The 22,857-nt window shown below is 35.5% G+C and overlaps 1 protein-coding gene across 2 annotated transcripts in view; it reads left to right on the forward strand.

Moving 5' to 3' along the window:
* LSAMP (limbic system associated membrane protein) overlaps positions 1 to 22,857 on the forward strand; it is a 629,633-nt gene that overhangs the window by 361,510 nt on the left and 245,266 nt on the right. For both annotated transcript variants that reach the window (XM_063075134.1, XM_063075142.1), the window contains exon 2: positions 7,106 to 7,338. In XM_063075134.1, coding sequence (XP_062931204.1) covers positions 7,106 to 7,338 — 233 coding nt within the window. The remainder of the gene's footprint in view (positions 1 to 7,105; positions 7,339 to 22,857) is intronic.

The following is a 22,857-nucleotide window of genomic DNA, read 5'->3' on the forward strand; positions in this document are numbered from 1 at the left end:
TTCTTATCTACCATACTCCACCCTGAGAGAGTATGAGTAGAAGCATATACATTGCTTTACATCTTATGAAATGTTTCCATGTATATCACTTCATTTGATTTATAGAACTACCCTAAGAGTAGTTCTAAGAAGCTGGAGCAGGTATTATAAGCCCCATTTTACTTATGAAGAAACTAAAATACAGAAAAGCTAAATAACTTATCTGTGTTCTAATAGTAAATAGACTGCAGGCCAGAACTAAAATCAATGTCTTCAGGAACTAAACAGCATGTCCTTTACCTTAACAGATTTACCCAGCAGTATGCAGATTCCTGAATCACTGTGACCAGTAATAGATTCATATGAAGCTGGTTCCTTGGGGTTTGCTACCTTCTTTGTGTCCTCATTCTTCTCTGAACATCCTTCACTACTTCTGTGTTTGTGCATATACATGTGTGCATGCAGGCACTTGTACATGAATGTGTGCACATACAAATGTGTATGCAAACACTTGTACATGGATATATGCAAAGGAGCCCAGGTGGGGATAAATGATCTCATCATGCAGATGCTGTCATGGTGTTAACTGGACTAAAGTGTGGTGTGAATCTAGAAAAGAAAACCATCATCCAACTAAGATCAGCGTCTGCTTCAAGGGGATCGAGATGAGGAGAACACACATGCACAAGAGTAAGAGAGTGAGGCCAGGAGAGCCAGGAGGGGGCCAAGCCAGAAGTCAGGCCTGGAAAGAACCAGAGATGGGAGCAAGAAATCTCGGCAGCTAAAGCTTCTTACAATGCAATGCAAAGTCTAACAGTCACGCCTGAGAGTCAGCAGTGAATCCCTGCAGTTCTTTTCTATTTCTGAGTCTAATCTTAGAATATGGCAATGAAGCAGAGATGATCCAAAATGATTGATAATTTGAAATTCTTTAAATTTGGTTTTTACTAACTTGGTATTTATTTTTTTAACGTGTTTGCATAGTTCTTGAAATCCTTTATACTTAAAATAATGTTACAAAGCTATATTAAGGATTCCTGACTCAGGAGAATCTGGGATATTTTCATGATACATTATTCTATCCTCCGCTTAGAACTTTTCCTGATTCCATATTTCAATGCTGGAAATATATAGCATCACTTCTCAGACCAACTATCTTTCCTTCTAGAGTGAAATGATCCTATGATAGTTTTGCTGATTCACTAAGGGTTTTATTTGTAGGACTGAAGTTGGAAAGCAAACAGCATCAAAATAAAGGGCCAACACACTCTTGAAGACTTTCTTCACATCCACATCCTGAATCTTTCCACACTTTACAGAAGAGAGAAATGCACAAATGTGAAAAAACAATAAAGTTTAATTTTAAAAAGTTTTCCTATACACAAAGGCTAATAATTTTAAAAAGTAAATTTTTTCCCAACTGAGTTGATTCTTTCTTACTTGTCTTAGGTGCTACTGACCCACTTTTATACAGGGGAAAAAACCCAAAATACTAAAGTTGAGTGACTTCTCCAGCATTATATGAGGATATGACCAAGTTATGGCACTTTCATTCATTGTGAACAGTGTTCAAGGTTATATCATTGTATAATTATTATACTAAAATAAAACAAAAGGGCATAGTTCATTAACTAAATTATAACCAGAGCATTTCTAAGCCTCATTGTAGTGACTTTGTCATGAACTTGACTTTTATAATGAACAGTACAGGGACTTTGTTGGTGACAGTTCAGGGCCTGTAAACTAAGAAGCATTTGCTTACGAAAAAACACCATTGCACTGTAGATGCTGCCCTGTGCTTCCGGATATTTAAACCACAAGACCAAGTTCTAACTCAGGGCTTTCAACCTTGGCCTTGTTGACATTTTGGATGGAATATGTCTTTGTTGTGGGGGGTGTCCTGTGCATTGTAAGATGTTTAGCAGCACCCCTGGCCTCTCCCCACTAGAAGCCAGTAATGACACCCTCCTCCCCAGTTGCAACAATCAAAAAATGTCTCCAGACATTGCCAATGTCATCTAAGGGCACAAAGTACTCCATCTGAGACCCACTCATCTAAATATTCTTTCCTAACTTAAAAAACAAATAACTTTCTCCTACCCCTTTACTCACACTGTCCCCCAACCCTACAATTAAAAAGTATGAGTATAGATAACTGGTGAGAAATTAAGTAAAATGTATATATTCGTTAACAATGAATAGATACCAGATCATACTCTTCAGAAATAGTGAAATTTATATAAAGCTAAGTCTGGATAAATTTGAAAGCAAAGTTGGTATGTTTTTAGCAGCCAGCAATGCTTTTTAAGTATGAAGAGTTGGGTCCAGTAGCAATTGAATAGGCATAATATCTGGCAGATATGTATCACGTACATCATGGACACACTGTCAGTAAGTATGCTATTAACTAATCTATTGGTACAAACTAAATTTAGCATTTCTTTCCTGCCTCCAATTATATTTATCATTTTAGAAGCATAATCTCCAGCCTTGTTTAGTATTAGTGGAATTGTCAATGTACCTGTTTGTGTAAGTGTGCATAATGTACTTGGTATAAAGTGTTTGTAGTGATCCAATGCTTTAGGTTTTTATGGGTGCATTGATTTTTTGTGACAGTTTTATGGAATCAAATACACTGAACAGGAAGATAAAAATTTGTTTGCTTGCCTTTCCTGTTATTTTTTTAAAAGCTGACTTTTTCAAAAAAAAGTCATAGATTTATAGTTAAAAAGGAGGAAATCACCTGATATTTGAGAATTCATGATTAAAGTGGTTAACCTATTAAACATTTATTTAGTGCTTTATACATTTTTTTCAGTTTTTTTTTTTTACATGCTTTATAGATTATTTAGTTTCCAGAGATGATCTTTCTTCATAGTGGAAACAAGGAAAACATTTTTTTCTCTCCACTTTCATTTTAAACCACACTCAATAATTCTCTCTAAATTTCCCTTTGTATCTGATAATTTTAATTATTTCTTAAGAAATATTAAAATAGTTATTCATATGTCCTGTACCTATTAGATAATAAATATTTGATAATTGGCCTAATAGCAATTTGTTAAACTAAATTTAGATTACTTATGTCGCATTTCAGTGAGTTTCTACTGTGTACATGGTGTTTATGCTGCTAGGCTCAGTGAGGGCTCCACAGGGGAATTATAAGAAAGTCACTGTCTTTAATAAGCTCATGAGAAAAGAATCGTGCACATAACTCTAATGCAATGTGGAGTGTGATGAGTCATAAGAAGGAGCCAAGTCAAAGGATGGGACACTGATGAGAAAAGATTTCCTGGAGAGGTGACACTCTGTATTATATCCCCAAGCCCCCAGCTACCTGCCAGAAATCCCACCTACAAGTGTAAGGACATACTCTGACCCTTTCCTCCTGGCACTAATGTTCACATTCTTTAGAGTGACATTATGAACTCCTCAAGGCAAAATTCTGTTAAATCAAACAATACATAACACTAATGGGTTTTTAAAATACATCTCTTCACATTTTTCCTTCTTTAGCCGAGGCTGATTTTTGAGATAAAGTCATCAGGTATACAATTTTGAACTAAATTGTCCAGTACAGAAGCAGCATTCTAGGTAGACAATAACTCATTCTTGTCAAATTATGAGGGCATGGGCTGAGAATTCCCATTCACTCCACAGGTCTGACTAACTCACGGTTATACCAACATCCTTCCCAGATGCAAGCCCATGATGCTTACTGTTGAGTCAGTAAATGATGCAACCTGGGTCTGCATTTATGTCGATGCTTTTCATTTCCATATAGTCAGGTGGTCTGTGACTACCTTGTGTGACTGGTTATTTTCACTTAATAAACAAACAGTTCTACAAATTGAGACCATTATTTTGGCTTTTACCATCTTTTTTATATGTGTACTTTTCTATGGCTAAAAATATTTTCTACCTTAAATCAAGATTTTAAAATTTAAAATAAATTAGTTCTAAATTTGCATTATTCCTTTGCTTATTTTTTACTAGGAAAGTTTTAGTCACATTGTAGAAGGATTATTTTAGAGTTTATAGAGTTAATACATTACTTTGGAATTAATGACTATATAAAAAGCATCCTTAAAGATCTGGAGAAGTACTTTCCTTTTTAAAAACACTGTATTGCATTCTGATGCTTGGGATTTAACTAACCATCTGAGTCAATCAAAAGCTTGTGTGTATTCCGATATACCTTTCCTTGTTTGTCAGTAAAAGATAAATTTAAAGAATAAATAAGAATGAAACCCAAAGTAAAAATAAGATGTTATGTAGATTGTCATAACAAAATTTTCACATAAAGTATTGTTTTGGTATATGCATTTTTATGGGTCTAGCTGTTTTGCTGAAGTAGCCAATTACTTCTTTAGGTAAGATAGATCTGAACATTTCTCAGAAAATAATTTGGAATAATGATCTGTGTGATTTTAATTTTTTCATGTATAAAAACTGCTAAAGTTTCAAAGGATCTTGAAGACCCAACTTGGAAACTCTACCTTGTGCTGATAAGGAAATATAGCCAATTTATTTGTGGATCCTATAGGGCTTGGGATGGGGGCATGGGATATAGGTAGCCAATGTCCAGTGTCTTCATTTGTGGCCCTGTTAGTTCACATGCTAAGCATTGACCAAGTGCCTATTTTATCCCAGAATAGTTTTTGGAGTATCCAAATGAATAAGGCAAAATCTGTCTTTATTTAATTTACAGTCTGTATTTATGTAAAATATATTTTATAGTATTTTTTTTCCAAAATGGACTCATTAGGGCCACATTCCGAGCTAAAAGGCACTTAGAGTATTACTCTGTGATATAGCAAATCTGGTCATTGCTGTGTTAAGCTGTGCAGATAAGAAAAGTGCAAAGGGAAACAAGCTAGAGTATGTGAAATACATTTACACAGGTAAATTTCCATCTTTCTCAGTAGGAAAAAAACATAATAAATCAACATTCAACAGTTTCATTAATGGTCTAGAATAAGACAGCAAACGGCAAATTAATTAACTCATAAATGATTCTAAATTGAGAGGTGCTACGAACACCAAGGACAGAGAGACGATGGTACGAAAGAGTAGTACAGGAAAATTACAATCAAGTCTGGAAAGAAGCAGCAAACATCCATGAAGTTAGCATTGTGCTCCTGATAGAGGAACTACATTATGACACACATTTAATTATTCCCATGCAAATACTTCAATAGTATTTGCATGGCAGAGAAACACATTCTGGGAAATGGAGATCCTAAATGATACCTAAAGCTAACTATCTTTATATTAAAAAAAATTAAGTAAAGAAGAAAAGTAAGACCTGTGTATTTTTCGCACCCAACTTATTAAGTCAGATTCTCACTCTAAATAAAATATACAATTCATCTAAAAATAACAGGATAAGGAGGTCTTTGCACCATAGATGAGGTATATAAAAGGACTCAGCATTTCTCTTTTTTATGAGAGAGAGGAGTTTTGCTCGGTATGCGTATGAGGTCAGCCTGTGGATCGTGCGTCACTTTCCTGTCTATGCATGGGTCTATGCAGCATCTCCATGCCTGGCTGTTCTGACCTGAGGAAAAGCCTGGATTTGACTCAGTTTAGAAAACATGGGAATGTGGTGTTTTAATTGTTCTGTTTTTGTGCTCCTGGCTCTTTCTGTCCATCCCCTCATGCCCCAGAATGCTGAGGACCTGGCTCTGCAGCTGTGAAAATTTCCCTGTCTAAAGGGGTACAGAAAGGGTTTGTTTGTTTGTTTGTTTGTTTGTTGTTTTGTTTTGGGTTTTTTTGGCTTAATTTTTCCATTGCCAGATTTTTGCTGGGATTGAAAGAGAAAATTGCACTCACCATGAAGAATTTACCCTTTCTTCACAAATCCATGTTCTTTGACCCTTTCTTTCAAGTTTCAGAAAGAGACCCTTTTAAATTTCTAAAACAATAGTCATTTAAGTAAACATTTTTTCTTTATTTCCTTGGAATATAAAACATGAAGTTGGTTTTTTCACCTCCCATGAAAGATTACATTAGTTTAATGTGACCAGAAATGCTGGTGGCAAACTATCTTGCTACCAGATAACCTGCTGACCTCAGTAGCTGAAATTAGACTCATGCCAGATGATGTTAGCTTTGATTTCCTTGACACAGCACCTATCCACTTACCTGTTCATGTACTTCTGACTCCTGGGAGTGGGCATTACAAACTCGTAAGGGATAGAAGTTAACTCTGAAATCTAGTCTAACTCCTACAGCAGTGGTGCATAACTACCATCACACAATACTTATAAGAAATGCTAATGAAAGAATAAATACAGTTCAAGACTAAGTAAAAGTGCCGCAATATTAATTGTATATTAATACAGTATATTAATTCATAATTCTCAAAATTACTTACATGGATGGAGTTCTGTGTGAATGGTGTTTTTCTAAACAAGAGGAAGCTATCTAGTGGAAAGTCAGTACTCATTTAACTTTACCTTCCTGCATTACTCATACTCAGATTGTTTATCGCTGGAGTGAATCTAATATAATGCCCGCCAGCCATTGGATGGTGTATTAGTCCATTTTTGTGCTGCTATAACAGAATATCTGAGACTGGGTAATTTATAAAGAACAGAGGTTTATTTGGCTTATGATTCTGGGACAGCTGCATCTGGTGCAGGCTTCAGGCTGCTTCTACTCATGGCAGAAAGCGGCAGGCAGCCGGTGGGTACAAGCAGATCACATGGTGAGGGGAAGCAAGAGAGAGAGAGAGGGGAGATGCCAGAGTCTTTTAAACAATGAGCCCTGGAGGGAACTAATAGAGTGAGAACTCACACACTATTCCCACCCCCTCAGAGAGAGCATTAATCCATTAATGGGTGATCCACCCCTATGACTCAATCAGTTTCCAACACTGCCACATGGGGGATCAAATTTCCACATGAGTTCTGGGAAGGCAATACATCCAAACTCCATCAGATGGTAATTAGATCTTAAAGTAAATAATGAAAGTACTTAGGACTCCAAGAAATGGCATGGCAATGATTCATCCTGCATGTAATTATTTTTCTAGATTGGTCTTGTGGAGTCCAGTCACATGGAGAATGACGGCAGATCCAGTTGTGGGAAAAGTGCTAACATTGTTACTCTGTTCTGGCAGGTGCGTTGTAGAAGACAAGAACTCAAAGGTGGCCTGGTTGAACCGTTCTGGCATCATTTTCGCTGGACATGACAAGTGGTCTCTGGACCCCCGGGTTGAGCTGGAGAAACGTCATTCTCTGGAATACAGCCTCCGAATCCAGAAGGTGGATGTCTATGATGAAGGTTCCTACACTTGTTCAGTTCAGACACAGCATGAGCCCAAGACCTCCCAAGTTTACTTGATTGTGCAAGGTAAGAAAAGGGTGGGATGGGTGGGTAGTAGGAGGGAAGAGAACCCTTGCCACCATGAGCCAATACTTTTGATGAGAATGTTTTCTCCTAACCCTGAGTGTGAAAACACATGGCAAAAGCCACAGCTGTTGGAACAAAGTTAAATAGGAACACAAGAACACACCAAATGCTTAGAACCAGCTAGTGTCCACTTTATCATCCTACCAGGTACCAGATGTTTGCTGAATTTAAGAAAGTTTGGTTTTATCTGTGCTTGCCCTGAAGATTATCACTAATTATCTGTTTTTATCATAGCAAAAGTCTTTTGGAAAAATTCAAATTCCCAGAAGCCTTAATATCCTCTCAGTTGTCTAGCTTTATGTGTGCTTTGCATCTTCACTTAATGACAAGTTACTTGTGAGCAAATCCAGTGACAAGGATCTGCAAAGTCATTGGGGACAATTTGCTTCTACATTGGAGTTTCCACGGGCACATCTGAGTCATGGTTTTACGGGATGAAAACCCTAAATGGCATACACATGCCCCCAAACTATAGCTCTCATGGGTCCCTTTTTCTATAATTGCAGAATGAGAACAAAGCTGATCAGCTGCAGTTTTATTGCAAGTGAAGTCAAACCACCAGCACTTTCATTCCATCTATAAGGAAAGATCTAAGCACTAACAACTATTAGGGCTGTGCTCATATAGTCTTGATTTACAATTTTATGTAAATTTAATGCAAATTAGGCATGGCCCTAGGGCTCCTGTCAAGATTCCAATGCAGTCAGTGGTGTGGCAAAGTTTCACTGTAGCTACTATTAATGTGTTATGGAATTGATTATTGCAGCGTTTAAATTATTGCTCTCCCAGCTCCTCTGATTAATAGATTGAAACTCAAATAAAATACATCAGAGACTGTCTGGTGCAGGAATGTTTTAGTCATGTGACCTCTATCTTGGTCCATTTGCAATGGCTGACAGCTTCATTTTATTGCTTGTAAAAGACATGTCTACTGACTTTAAAAGTTCCAATAACACTCAAAGCATAGGATGCTTTCCTTCCATAACAAGAGGTACCAGGGTTTTGATCTCAGGGAATCCATTTAAATGTATAAACTTAACTATAGCTATGTAAATATACCAATGGGTTGATTTATCAGCTCCGTCAAAGCACTTACAAGCACACATGCATTCATACACACACACACACACACACACACACACACACACACACACACACACCTCAAAACAAATGGCAGAGGGAGGGGAAATAACTAGTTTACTTAAGGCCCCTTAGAATAGATTTCATCTAATGACCAATTATTGAGATTATCTGGTGATATATTTTTCTTTTGATTTTTGATGTAATATATTTTATTCATATATTTCTTTATAATGTATTATGCTTGAAAAAAATTAAACTTAATTATATTATGAGTTGTACACAATTCTAGTACCTTTACAGCCTTTAACGTCACTAGAAAGCTCCTAGAGAGCACAGGCAGAAGTTATTTTTAGTCCCATACTGAATAAAATTGGACAAATCTGAGTTTTACATTTCTTGGTTTCTTGATGGGGAAACAGAAATTCACTAAATTTAGGTTACTTTCTCAAGGTCACACCAGAGAGTTCAGGGAGTAGTTGGGTGCCAAGCAGACCTGGAATCAAATCTGAATGAAATCCTATTTGCAGTGATATTAATAAGCCTGGAAGACTCACGTTCAGTGAAATAAGTCAGGCACAGAAAGATAAATACTGCATGCTGTCACTCATATGTGAGAGCTGAAAAAAAAAAGTTGAACTTTTAGAGGTAGAGAGTAGAATTGTGGTCAGTAGAGGCTAGAATGGGGATTGCAGAGGGGGGATAGGGAGAGGTTGGTAAATGGATACAAAAACTACAGCTAGATAGGAAAAATAATAGTACAGAAGTGCTAGTCATCTATAATTAACAATAATTTATTGTATGTTCTCTAATGTTAGAAGAGAGGAGCTCAAATGTTCTTATCACAAAGAAATGATAAATTTTTACAATGATGAATATGCTAATTACCCTGATTTGATCATCACACACGTATACATGTATGGAAATATAACTCTCTATTTCATAAATAGGTGCAATCAATACGTCAATTAAAAATAAGTATATATATAATATATATATATATATTATATATATATATAATACATACATATATTTAAATCTGAAAGGCTTTTGCTGGAATGGAATGCTTTTGATATGACTTTAAGGACTAGTTTAAAAATTTATATTTAAGCCTGAGCTCTTAGTACCAAATACTACATTTTCTCCCTTTCTTTTTCTTATTCATCTGCGTACTTTTAGGCTACAAACGTGATCATCCCAAAAGGATTAAGCTAAAACTAGGTTAGATTATACCATGTACACCTTCATGCCATAACAGCGCAAGTGAAGTGAAACTTAATATTAGGGGATGGAAAAGAACCTACCAAGTTTCAAGTACTGTTCATTCATTGTCTCATTTAACTCTAATAATATTACTATTATGTAGGTGTTAATCACTTTACTATGCATATGCAAAAGCTTAAAGTTCAGAGACAATAAGGAACCTGCCCAAGGCTCCCTGTCCTCTTATTATGGTTTTAAACCCATATTTGTCTGATTCAAGATATTACTATATTTTCTTCTTAACCACATTGCTTTGGAAGAGAAAACGAACAACAAAGCCTGTACTTATAGGAAGGATGAAGAAAGGATTGTCTCCTCCTGCAGCCTGAGTACCAAGGGCGATTTTTGTACAATGGTATACATGTTGGCATTTGCTCTCTAGAACTCGATGGCTGGACCACTTCCCCTTGGGACATCCAGCATCCTGGTTGTCAGGGGTTCCATCTATTTACAGTTCCCACTGATTCCTGATGCGTGCCTCAACTCTACATGGTTGTCACCACATCAAAGATTCTGTTTCTAGGTATGGTTGACACCTCTCTTCCCCAACTCCACAGCACCTTTCTTCAGAATTTAAGGGCCTTTGAATTGTTCTTATCCTGCTTGATCACCCTCCATCTTTTCTGAAAATCCAACTTAATTACTCATTAAATAAATACTGTATTTTTTTTCTTACCCAATTTAGGGAGGCCACTCTTAGCTCAAAGGTGCTATGAGATATCACTAAAGAATAGCTATTAAGGTAGGCCCTGCAGTCACATTGCCTGATTCAAATCTCACTTTCCTTTTTTGCTATCTAAATTAACTTTGGGGTAAACCACTTAACTTCTCTAAGGCTCAGTTTTGTCATATGTAAAATAGAGATAAAATTAAAATGTGAAATGTTCCTAAATTTGTTGTAGAGATTAAATTAAATAATCTATGTAAACTCTTAGCCTGTGTGTGGAGATCATGTGTTCTCCCCAATAGATGATGATGATGATGATGATTGATGGTAAGTACCACGATGCTGCTGCTGCTCCAGTATTTCCAGAAGGCTCACTCGTGTCCTGGCATGCTGCCCATAGTGTAACAGCTGCTTGCACTCATTGCCTGTTACCTTTGCAGCGGGCTCTTTCAGTTTTTATTTTGGGTCCCTTTAGCCCATTTTTTTCAGCTGTTCTTTTCCTTAGCATTCAGTCTTTCATTTTACTTCTTTAGAATTCTAGAGGGCTTCTCCGACCAGCATCACTTTCAAGTTCTTACCTAAATTTATTAGGATATTTAAGTATAAAATGCAGTTTGCATCAGGAACACATAGAAAGTTTGAGATATTTTAGATTAATTGGACCTCCCCAGAATTTCTGATTCAGTAGATCTGGGTAGAACCTAAGAATCTGCATTTATAATAAGTTCCCAGGTGGCGCTGATGCTAGTGTAGGGTTCACAATATGAGAACCTCCATTCTAAAAGAGTTGTGTACTTTGTGAACATATGGGGCAGTAATCCTGCTTAATTTCATTCAATTTCAGTTAGTGTTATACCCCCAAATACTCCTAAAATTAATATTGCTGGACATGAGACAAAGAACAGATAGACTTACAAATACCTTAACGTTCATGGCCCATCTTAGGCCCTCTGAGCTGCTTACTTAGCTGAGTCCTGTGGAAAGAAAATCTTCTCTCCCCAAACTGTTCATTTTCAGGTATCAAAGCTGGAAAAAAAAAAAAAAGAAAGAAAGAAAAAAAGGCATACTGCTCTAGACTTCCAAAATCTCAACTTTATAAATTTGTAAGTATTTTTAACCCCTCACTTTTCTCCCACATCCCATTTCCTCTGGAAGCCTATTTTTCATTTTATATATATTCCCACTATGTTAGTGACTTTTCAACCTCTCCAATATTTTCTCTCTTATTTTGGTGATTATTTTTCACAGAGGAAGTAAGTTTTTATCATTTCATGATGGTCATTACACATAAAATATCCTTTGTTGAAATAAATATGCTGCATATGTTCACTAAACTGAATTTTCAGCTAATTGATAACTCCACACATTATTCTCATGAGGTACACATCGAAAGTTTTGTATCAGCAAATACACAAATCAATAGTGACCTTTGGGATCACTTGTGATTACTTGATATTAAATATTGCAACTGAGGAAGTCAAGACTACCAAATATAAACATGTGTTCGAAAATTAAAACACGGAGGGACCCATATCTAAAGACAGATTTTTTTGGTTCCTGTTGCCAGCTGTTTTTCAGAGTCTAAGATCAAAGATTTAGAAAATATCACCCTTAACTTCAATAAAATGCACAAGAATATTTTCTATTAATAATGCCTATTTCTTCTTCAAAGTTTACTTTCTTATGATTTCCTGGTCTTTCTGATTATGCTGCATATGGAGGCACATGCATGTCTCATATGTTAAAGCAATGTTTCTCTGGATGTTATCTTTGTATTACCTGCAGCAAAGTAAACATTTCGGTTTACGATATTTGTCGAAATGCAGATTACTGAGGACCACATCAAAATAATCAAATCAGAATCCCTGGGGATAGGGCCAAACTTGCAATATGTTATGTTCTGCAGGTGATTCAGATGCACACACAAAAAAATCGAGAACTACTATTGTACAGATCAAAGCAATCAGTGAAAGGGATTTACTAATGCCTGCCTGCTCATTTTCCTGTAGGACACTGAATCAAATTATATCTACAACTCTGCAGAGCAGGTACTAGAGCCTTGTAATAATGAAAGTTAAAAATAAAATAAACCTGTGCATTCATTGTAAACATTAATTTTATGTGCTTGATCCCTGGGAATAGCAGCTCCAAAAACCAGGGCATTTGTTTTAACTGGACCATTAACAACCTCCATGTGTATATGAGTACAAAGGAAATCTTGACATGACAATATTATTTGAAAATGTGAATCTTATTTTTAAAAACCCCATTTACCATACTATACAACTTTTATCATATTTTCAATTTACATATTGCATAATTCTTAAATTGATGACTATACTAGAATGGTAATTTCCATGTTGAATCTTTTGCTCTCTTTTCATGTTATTCTAATTTAGTTAATGTTGTTTCTAAAATATTCTATTCTGGTGGCTGGCCAGTTAGCTCAGTTTGTTAGAGGGTGGTGTTATAACACCAAGATCAAGGGTTCCAATTCCCATACTAACCAGGTGCTCAAAAACAAAGTCTTTTTAAAGTTTTGAAATGCATTCTAAGTAAACACTTAAATTTTACCATACTACTAAACAGAATCCCAGAAATTTTTCTCACCACTGTGACTCAAATCACACACATGGCCGGTGGGAAACTATTACTTGTCAGGAAATTTATTGCATAATTAACTTAATTAAAAGAATAAAGTAGTGAAAAAAATATATATGAGAGTGGGACTCCTAAGCCCAACATGTTTGATCTTTTCTTTTCAAATCCCCACACTTAAAAGGCCACATTTTCTGTACCTAATTAATCCTAAAGTATCCATACTGACTTACAATTGTGAAATCTATAGAAACCCTTTTAAATTAAAAATTGAAAACTTCAATATTAGATAACACAAACTTAATTTTTTTATTAATTAGTATAGAACTTATTGTTTATAGGATTTAAATTTTTAGAAGCCCATGTTACAATCCTGTTAACATTTCTAATGCTAACCAGAATCTATTGCCCAGAATTCCAAGAAGGTATTCTTTGTTTCTCTCTCAATCTCCCTCTCTTCTTTCCTTCTTTTGTTAATTCCTTCTTTGTCTCTTCCCTCCCATCCTTCTTTTCTTTTTTCCTTAATAAACATCATGTTGTACTTATTATTTTTTCAACAATTGAACATTGCCTATGAATTCCATACGTAAGTTTTGCCCAGTGTACTGTAATTGTATTTAGCTTGTATCTCTTTTCATTTTTGAGGCATTCTAATAAAATAAGAATTTGAAATCCTCATTAGTTAGATTTGCTTTTAGGGTTAATTTTGTTGATTATCAAGAATCTTGATTTACTGGAATTCTCATTTTGGTTTTAAATGCTTAAGTCTACTAATTTTCCTACTCTTCAGCTTAATGTTTCAGACAATAGCCTCTTGATTAGCCATTAATAGGTCAGGTTCAGATTTGAGAGACATCACTATCCATCCACATCAGCACCCAAATAGATAGTGTAAAGGGAAGAAGTGAAACTTTTGAGCTAAACTGTATGGGAATATTACTTCATGCAGTTTTAACTTGATACTACCCCTGATGGAAGGACTACCAGGTTTATCTAAATCAATCATATCTCCCCATAATTAATTAGTATCTCCAAGATCTTTGTATATATCTGCATTCCCCGTTTTAATTAAATTAAATAAACCATTTACATTTACGTACATTCTAATCTAAATTGCATTTGTTTTCTTGAAGATGAGAGAAAAATAAGGGAAGCAAGACAAAGATATCTTAGTATCAACAGTGGCACCAGAGTTGGCTCAGTATAAAAACCCAGATTTCATACGAGGAAGACAGCTACTTGAAGACAGATTCATGAATGTTCAGCTATATTCAAATCTTGAATAATGGCACCTATGAGGATTTTAATACCTTATAGTTAGAATCTTGAGGGTCATTGGGAAGATTTGGAGGTAGGGATTTATTCCATGTTAGATCTGCATCTGCTAGACATTGTAACTACATCCAGTTTGCACAATGTTAATTTTACTTACATTTACGTAATATCATGTGTGGCTACTCACATATCCACTAGTTTTTTCACATAGATTTTACCTTAACCATTAAAATAAGGATATCTATCCTTTCAAATATTTTCAAGTAGTACCATAACCCACTATAAATCATAATATGTAGTATTTATGTTTTCTATATATTACATTAAAAAATTGTACGCAAAAATATGAAAGGCAGCTTTTTGAATTTACATATTTAAAAAGCCAAGAAGGATGGCATACACACACACACACACACACACACACACACCCCCCGATATATAGCAACCTTCATCGTTTTCAGTTTGCTACAAATAGGTAACATTTATTTTTAGACAACAATCTCCTGGATGATATAGGTTGTCTCTAGAATTTTTCTAGAATTTTTCCAGTCCTAGGTCTGCCTGAATGACAAATTGAGTATACAAAACACAATAAGGCCCTATCCTTTCTTTTTAGTCAAAAAACTATTAGGTAGGATGGAGCAGAGTGGGAAAGCAGCCAAACCTGTGTCAAGGCCTATGCAAGAAGGATTTCTGACTGGCATACCCTCATTGGACCACCCCAGGCCCACTCAAGAGGGCATTTGAGCAGGAACGCAGTCCAGAAGGGTTAGGACCTTGGCTGCATTCGAGAGAATTGAACAAGTAAATAAATATTTTGGACATAATAATAAACAGTTTGTCTTATTGTTGAAAAGAGGCAATACTAAATATGGAGAGGTGGGGCACCTAAAATGAATCCTTTTATGTTAGATTTAAATTGGAGTTATTAGTCTTTATTCAATAAATAAAAGTTGGAGGGAGGGAAGGAGGAAGAGAGAGAGAGAGAGAGAGAAACGTGTGTGTATATTTCCTAGCCCTGTCCACAGAGAGGCTCTGCAGCACTGACAACCCAGTAGCAATGAATATACTTGGTTCCTACCTTCCAGATGTTGGTTTTAAAATATCACTGTCCAGGGCCGGCCCCATGGCTCACTCGGGAGAGTGCAGTGCTGGGAGCGCCGAGGCCGCGGGTTTGGATCCTATATAGGGATGGACGGTGCACTCACTGGCTGAGCGTGGTGCAGACCACACCGTGCCGAGGGTTGTGATCCCCTTACCTATCAAAAATAAAAGTAATAAAAATAAAATAACATATCACTATCCAGTAAAAGGAACAAAGGTTACTTGGAGAAATAGCTGGTTCCAGGGCTGGGGTAGAGCATCTTTGTGCAGAAAGTAAAGAAGTACTCAAAGAATAATGAGGCATGCCAAAAGTACACAGAAGCCAGCTTGAAAGGGACTTCCACTAGTCAAATCTGGGATAATTTGGGTATTAAAATAAATTATTGCAATATATTATAATACCAATATAGATTAAACAATAGTTATTAAATAGAATATAAAGCTCTTTCTTATAATAGAATGCTGACTAATAAATGTAGAAGGAATAATGAAATTTGAAAACTATCATTTGGCAACCATCACGGGAATAATCAATTCAGGCAAGAAATATCAATGGATTTGGAAGTAAGGAATAAAATTTTTACATAATGTCAAGGTAGCCAGAAAATATTTAAGTAAAAAAAAAAAAAAGAAAAAAGAATGAAAAAATAAAAGTAGAGAAACCTAGCTGACCCCATATTAATCAAGTGATCAAAGATAACATTACCCATAAAGGGACAAGTAGGTATCATGTGCCAAAGGTAAGAGGCATTGAGCAGAACACAGAATCACTTCTGTGATATTCCTTCCCAAACCTGAACCTAATCATAAGAAGACATTGGGCACACCCAATTTGAAAGACATTCTATAGAAAGACTGGCTTCTAATCTTCACAAATATCAAGGTTATAAAACTCTGGAGAGGCAGAGGAACTGCCCATGATTGAAGAAGACTTGAGAGATATGACAGCTGGTTGTAATATGTGATCCTACACTGGACCTTTTTTGCTAGAAAAGATGTGATGGGGCAATTGATAATGTTTGAATGGAGTCTTTGGGTCAAGGGTGTTTGGCAGTTGTTTGTATTGTTCTTGCAATTTTTCTATAAATTTGAAAATATTTCAAAATAAAAGTGAAACACACACAATAATACTTAAGGCAAGTATTGGGATTAAAAACTAGTGAATAAAATTCAAAATTAAATTGAATATTAAGTATAGCATAATCAGGAGTTTTTCAAGCACAAACCATTATGAAGAAATATATAAATAAAATATATTACATTAAAAGTCAACAGAGAAAAATTATGAGATAATCCCAATAACTAACAAAATACATATGATATAATTCATCTTCTATTCTTGATTTTTAAAAATACTCATAAATTTAGTGAGCTAAGTATACAGGACATTTTTCTTAAGATGAGAAGATGGGTAACCTTAACAACAATTAAAGTTAAGAGTAAGGCAAAGATACCAGCAATCATTGTTACTATTTAACATTAAACTGTAAGTTCTAGTCAATTAAATGGGACAAGAAAATAAAATGAAAAGGTTTAATTATGGGAAAGGAGGAAATAAACTTATCAGCATTTCAAGCTAATATGACTACTAACTAGAAAAACCCTTATAAGTTAATGAGAAAAATATTAGCACTAATAACAGTTTGACAAGTTGTTCAGTTTATCTGAAGAAATATATAAAATCAATAGTTTTTATATTTAGTTATTATAAACACATAAATATACTTCAAAATAGCTATTCACAAAGCTGCAAAAGTATAAAAACATTTGAGAATGATTTATTTTAATTGATTATACATATTCATGGGGTGCAAAGCTGACCATTACAACCTGTGCCCAAGATGTGATGATTAGATCAATACTATCCACATGCCTGTTACCACAAATTGCAGTTATTCCCCGTGGCTCCCACCCAACCTCTCCTTGACCTCACTCCACCTTCCCCACCGACCCCCAACCCTGGTTATGCTCTCTCCCTCTGCAAGTACAATACAACACTGTGGTCTTTCTTTCCTTACTTATTTCTCTCTTAGCTCCCACTTATGAGTGAGCACATGCGGTATTTCTCCCATTGTTCCTGGCTTATTTCACTTAATGTAATTTTCTCCAAACTCACCCATGTTTCTGCAAATGGTAGAATTTTGTTCTTTCTTATGGCAGAGTAGTATTCCATAGTGTATATATACCACATTTTCCTTATCCAGTCATTCCTCAATGAACATTTAGGTTAGTTCCATATCTGGGCTATTGTAAATAGAGCTGTGATGAACATGAGAGTGCATGTATCCCTTTGACATGATGATTTCCATTCCTTTAGGTATATACCTAGAAGTGGGATTGCTGGATTGTATGGTAGGTCTATTTGTAGTGGTTTGAGAAACCTCCACACTGTTTTCCATAGTGGTTGTACTAATTTACATTCTCATTAACAGTGTAGGAGAGTTCCTTTCTCTCCACATCCTTGACAGCATTTGTTATTCTCTTTTTGATTACGGCCAGCCTTATTACGGTGAGATAATATCTCAATGTGGTTTTACTTTACATTTCCTTGATGATTAGTGATACTGAGCATCTTTTTAAGTACCTGTTGACCATTCGTATTTCTTCATTCAAAAAAGGTCTATTTATCTCCTTTTCCCATTTTTAATTGGGTTTTTGTGTTTTGTTGTTGTATAATTGTTTGAGTGCCTTGTATGTTATATATATTATGTGTATTAAGCCCTTGTCAGATGTATAGTTTACAAATATTTTCTGCCATTGTGTAAGTTGTCTTTTCACTCTGTTGATTGTTTCCTTTGCTTTGCTTTTTGGTTTGATATAATCCCGTTTATTTATTTTTTCTCTTTTTGCTTGTGCCTTTGGGCTCTTATTCATAAAGTCTTTGCCCAATCCTACTTCTTGAAGAGTTTTGCCTATACTTCCCATTAATAGTTTTATAGTTTTAGGTCTTATACTTAAGTCTTAACACCATTTTGAGTTGGTTTTGGTATATGGCAGGATGTATGGATCTAGTTTCATTCTTCTGCATATGTATATACAATTTTCCCAGTAACATTTACTGAAGAGGTAGTCTTTTCCCCAAGGTATGCTATTGGTGTCTTTGTTAAAGATCAGTTGGCTGTAAGTCTGTGGGTTGATTTCTTGGTTCTCTTTTCTGTTCCATTGTCTTGAGTGTCTATTTTTATGCCAATACCACATTGTTTTGGTTACTGTAGCTTTGTAGTATAATTTCAAGTCAGGTAGTGTTATGCCCCAGATTTATTTTTTTTTCCTCAGGATTTCTTTGGCTATTTGAGATCTATTGTTGTTTCATATGAATATTAGGATTGTTTTTTCTGCTTCTGTGAAGAATGTCATTGGTATTTTGATGAGGATTGCATTGAATCTGTAGATTGCTTTAGGTAGTACAGACATTTTCATAATTTTGATTCTCCCAATCCAAGAGCATGGAATGTCTTTCCATCTTTTTGTCTTCTTTAATTTCTTTCAATAGTGATTTGTAGTTCTCATAGTAGAGACCTTTCACTTCCTTGGTTAAATAGATTCCTAGATAGGTATTTTATTTTTTTGATGACTATTGTAAATAGGCTTACTTTCTTGATTTCTCTTTCTGTTAGTTTGTTATTGGAGAATATAAATGCAACTGATTTGAGGGCATTGATTTTATGTCTAGCAACATTACTGAAACTATTAATCAGCTCTAAGAGTTTTTGGTAGAGTCTTTAGGTTTTTCTGTATATGGATCATGTCATCTCAAACAGAGACAGTTTGATTTCATCTTTTCTGATCTGGATGCCCTCTATTTCTTTCCTTTGATTGCTATGGCTTGTACTTCTGGTATTATGTTAAATAGGAGTGGTGACAGTGGTCATCCTTCTCTTGTTCCTGTTCTTAAAGGCAAAGCCTTCAGTTTTCCCCCATTCAGGATGATATTTGTAGTGGGCTTGTCATAAATGGCTTTTATCGTGTTGAGAAACTTTCCCTCTATATCTAATTTGCTGAGAGTCTTTATCATGAAGGGTGTTGAATTTTGTCAAATTCTTTTTGTGCAGCTATTGGGATAATCATATGGTTTTTGTCTTTGATTTTGTTGATGTGGTGTATCATGTTTGTTGACTTGCATATGTTGAACCATCCTTGCATTTGTGGGAGGAATCCCACTTGATCATGGTGTATAATTTTTTAGATCTGTTGCTGCATTGTGATTGCAAATATTTTGTTGAGGATTTTTGCATCTATGTTCATCAGAGATATTGGCCTGTAGTTTTCTTTTTTTGTTGTGTCTTTGTCTGGTTTTGGTATCAAGGTGATACTGGCCTCATACAATGAGTTTGGGAGAGTGGCCTCTGTTTCAATTTTTGGAACAGTTTGAAGAGAACTGGTATTAATTCCTCTTTAAAAGTTTGATAAAATTTAGCAGTAAAGCCATCAGTCCTGGGCATTTTGTTGTTGTTGTTGGGAGACTGTTGATTACTGCTTCAATCTTGTTGCTTGTTATGGGTCTGTTCAGGTTTCCTATTTCTTCTTGGTTCAGTCTTGAAAATTGGTATGTTTCCAGAAATTTATCCTTTTCCTCCAGGTTTTCAAGTTTGTGGACATATAGTTGTTTGTAATAGTCTCTAATGATTTTTTGTATTTCTGTGGTATCAGTTGTAATGTCTCCTTCTTTCATTCTGATTTTGTAATTTAGGTCTTCTCTCTTCTTTTGGCAACCTAGATAATTGTTTGTCTACTTTGTTTATCTTCTCAAAATACCAACTTTTTCTTTCATTGATCTTTTGTATCAGTTTTTGGGTCTCTACATAATTTAGTTCTGTTATGATCTTGATTATTTCTTTCCATCTTCTAACTTGAGAATTGGATTGTTCCTGTTTTTCTAGTTCTTTGAGGTGTACAGTTAGTTTGTTTACTTGAAATCTTTCTATTTTTCTGATGTAATCATTTATTGCAATAAACTTCCCTCTAGTCCTGCTTTTGCAGTATCCCACAGGTTTTGACATGACATCTCTTTATTTTTGTTAATTTCTAGAATTTTTTTGATTTCCTGTTTAATTTCCTATTTAATTTAATGGACCCTGTGGTCATTCAGGAGTCTGTTGTTTAATTTCCATGTATTTGTATATAGTCCTGAGTTTCACTTATTAATTTCTAGTTTCAATCTGTTGTGGTCTGAAAAGGTACTTGAGATGATTTTTAAAGTTATTGAAACTTGATTTGTGACCTAGTGTGTGGTCTGTCTTGGAGAATGTTCCATGTGCTGATGAGAAGAATGTATATTCTCTTGTTGTTGGATGAAATGTTCTGTAGATATCTGCCAGGCCCAGTTTAGACCTAAAATGTAGTTTAAGTCCTGTCTTTCTCTATTGATTTGTTGCCTGGATGATCTGTTTAATGATGAAAGAGGGTGTTCAGGTACCCCACTTTTATATTAGGTCTAATGGTGTCTACTTTATATATCTGAATATATATTTATGATTGTTGGGTACATACATATTTATAACTTATGTCTTCTTGCTGAATAGATCCATTTATCATTATGCAGTGGCCTCCTTTGTCTCTTTTTATAGTTTTTGGTTTAAAGTCTATTTTATCTGATAAAAGAATAGCTACTCCTGCATATTTTTGTTTCAGTCTGTGCAGTATATCTTTTTCCATCCCTTTGTGCATCTTTACAGTTGAGGTGAGTCTCTTGTAGACAGCATGTAGTTGGGTCTGACTTTTTGATCCAATCTGTCAGTCTGTGTCTTTTGAGTGTGGAGTTTAATCCATCTACCTTTAGGGTTGTTATTAGTAGTATTGTCTCATTCCTGGCATTTTATCACTTTTTGTTTATATGTTTTCAATATGTTTTGTTTCTTTCTTCCTTTCTTCCTGTTATTATTTTTCTTCAATGGGTGGGGTTGGTTATTTTGTTTGTTTGTTTGTTTGTTTTGGAGGTAGTAAGATTAAGTTTCTTTTTTCTGTGTCTTTTGCATTTGTGTTTTACCAATGGGTTTTATTCTTTCTTGTGTAGGGCTGGTTGTGTGGTGATGAACACACCCAGCTTTTGATTGTCTGTATAATACACCATTTCTCCCTCATTTCTGAAGGATAGCCTTGGTGGGTATAGTATTCTTGGCTAGCAGGGTTTTTTTTGGGGGGGGGGGGGTTGTTTGTTTGTTTTGTTTTCTTTTAGTACTTTGAATATGTCATCCCATTTTTTCTGGCCTATAGAGTTTCAGTTTTGAAGTCTGCTGTTACTCTGATAGGGGATCCGTTGTAGGTGACTTGATGCTCTTCTCTTGCTGCTTTTAGAATTCTCTCTTTATCTTTGAGCTTTGCCAGTTTGACTATAATGTGCCTTGGGGAGGATCTTTTTGGATTTAATATGTTTGGTGATCTTTGAGCTTCCTGGATCTACTGGTCTGTGTCTCTCCCCATATCTGGGAAGTTTTCTGTTACTATTTCATTGAATAGATTTTCAATGCCATTACGTTTCTCCTCCCCTTCTGTAACACCCATGATTCAGATGTTTGTGTGCTTCATGTTTCTGCTAACTCTCATAAACTTTCTTCATTTTTTAAAATTCTTTTTTCTTCTTTTTCTTTTTTGTCTGCCTGGATTATTCCAGTTCTTCAGGGTCAGAATTTTTTTTCTTCTGCTTGCTCTAATTTGCTACTTATGCTCTCAATTGTGTTTTTTATTTCATTGAATGCATCTTTTAGATCCAAGAGTTCTGCTACATTCTTTTTTAAGGTATTAATCTCTTTGTAATTTCCTCCTTCATATCCTGGATATTTTTTTCTCATTCTATTGTGTTTTCTAACTAATTCCTCTCTTATCTCATTGAGTTTCCTTAAGTTAGTTATTTGGAATTCCGTTTCAGTCATTTCAAGGGTTTCCAGTTCTGTAGGGTTTGATACTTGAGAGTTACTAAATTCCTTTGGTAGTTTCATATTTTCCAGTTTTTTTCATATTTCTAGTCTGTCTACATTGATTTCTGGTCATCTGGAAGATCAGTTGCTTCTTCTATTACTGTGGAGTGGACTTTGAGTAGAAAGATTTCTTCTTCTCTTTCCAGGTTCCTCAAATGACTCTCTTTGTGTCATGGAAGTCATATATGTGGTGGACCTCTTGTACAATGGTTGTGGATGTTATCGTGGCAGTGAGCTGTCCTTGTATCAGTAAAAGCTGTGGTGGTGGCCATTGTGAACCACCTCTGTGGAATCTATATAAGGCCTCCCGGTGTAAGCAGTGTGGCGTTCTGCCTTCTTCACAGGTAGCACAGCACAATGGGGGTGGCTGGCTGGGTTTTCTGCCTGCTTTGAGCCTGCCCAGCAACAGTGGCAAAGAGTCCTACTTTCTGCATAGGCTTCATGGCAGGGGCTACTAGCTGGGTTTTCTGCCAGCCTAGGGCCTGCCCAGTGTCTTGAGAATAAATTAAATAAGCAATGTAGAGATCCTGTATGCAGAAATCAAGACAATAAAAGTAC

Source organism: Cynocephalus volans, chromosome 1 (genome assembly GCF_027409185.1).
Source record: "Cynocephalus volans isolate mCynVol1 chromosome 1, mCynVol1.pri, whole genome shotgun sequence".
Taxonomy (NCBI): Eukaryota; Metazoa; Chordata; class Mammalia; order Dermoptera; family Cynocephalidae; genus Cynocephalus; species Cynocephalus volans.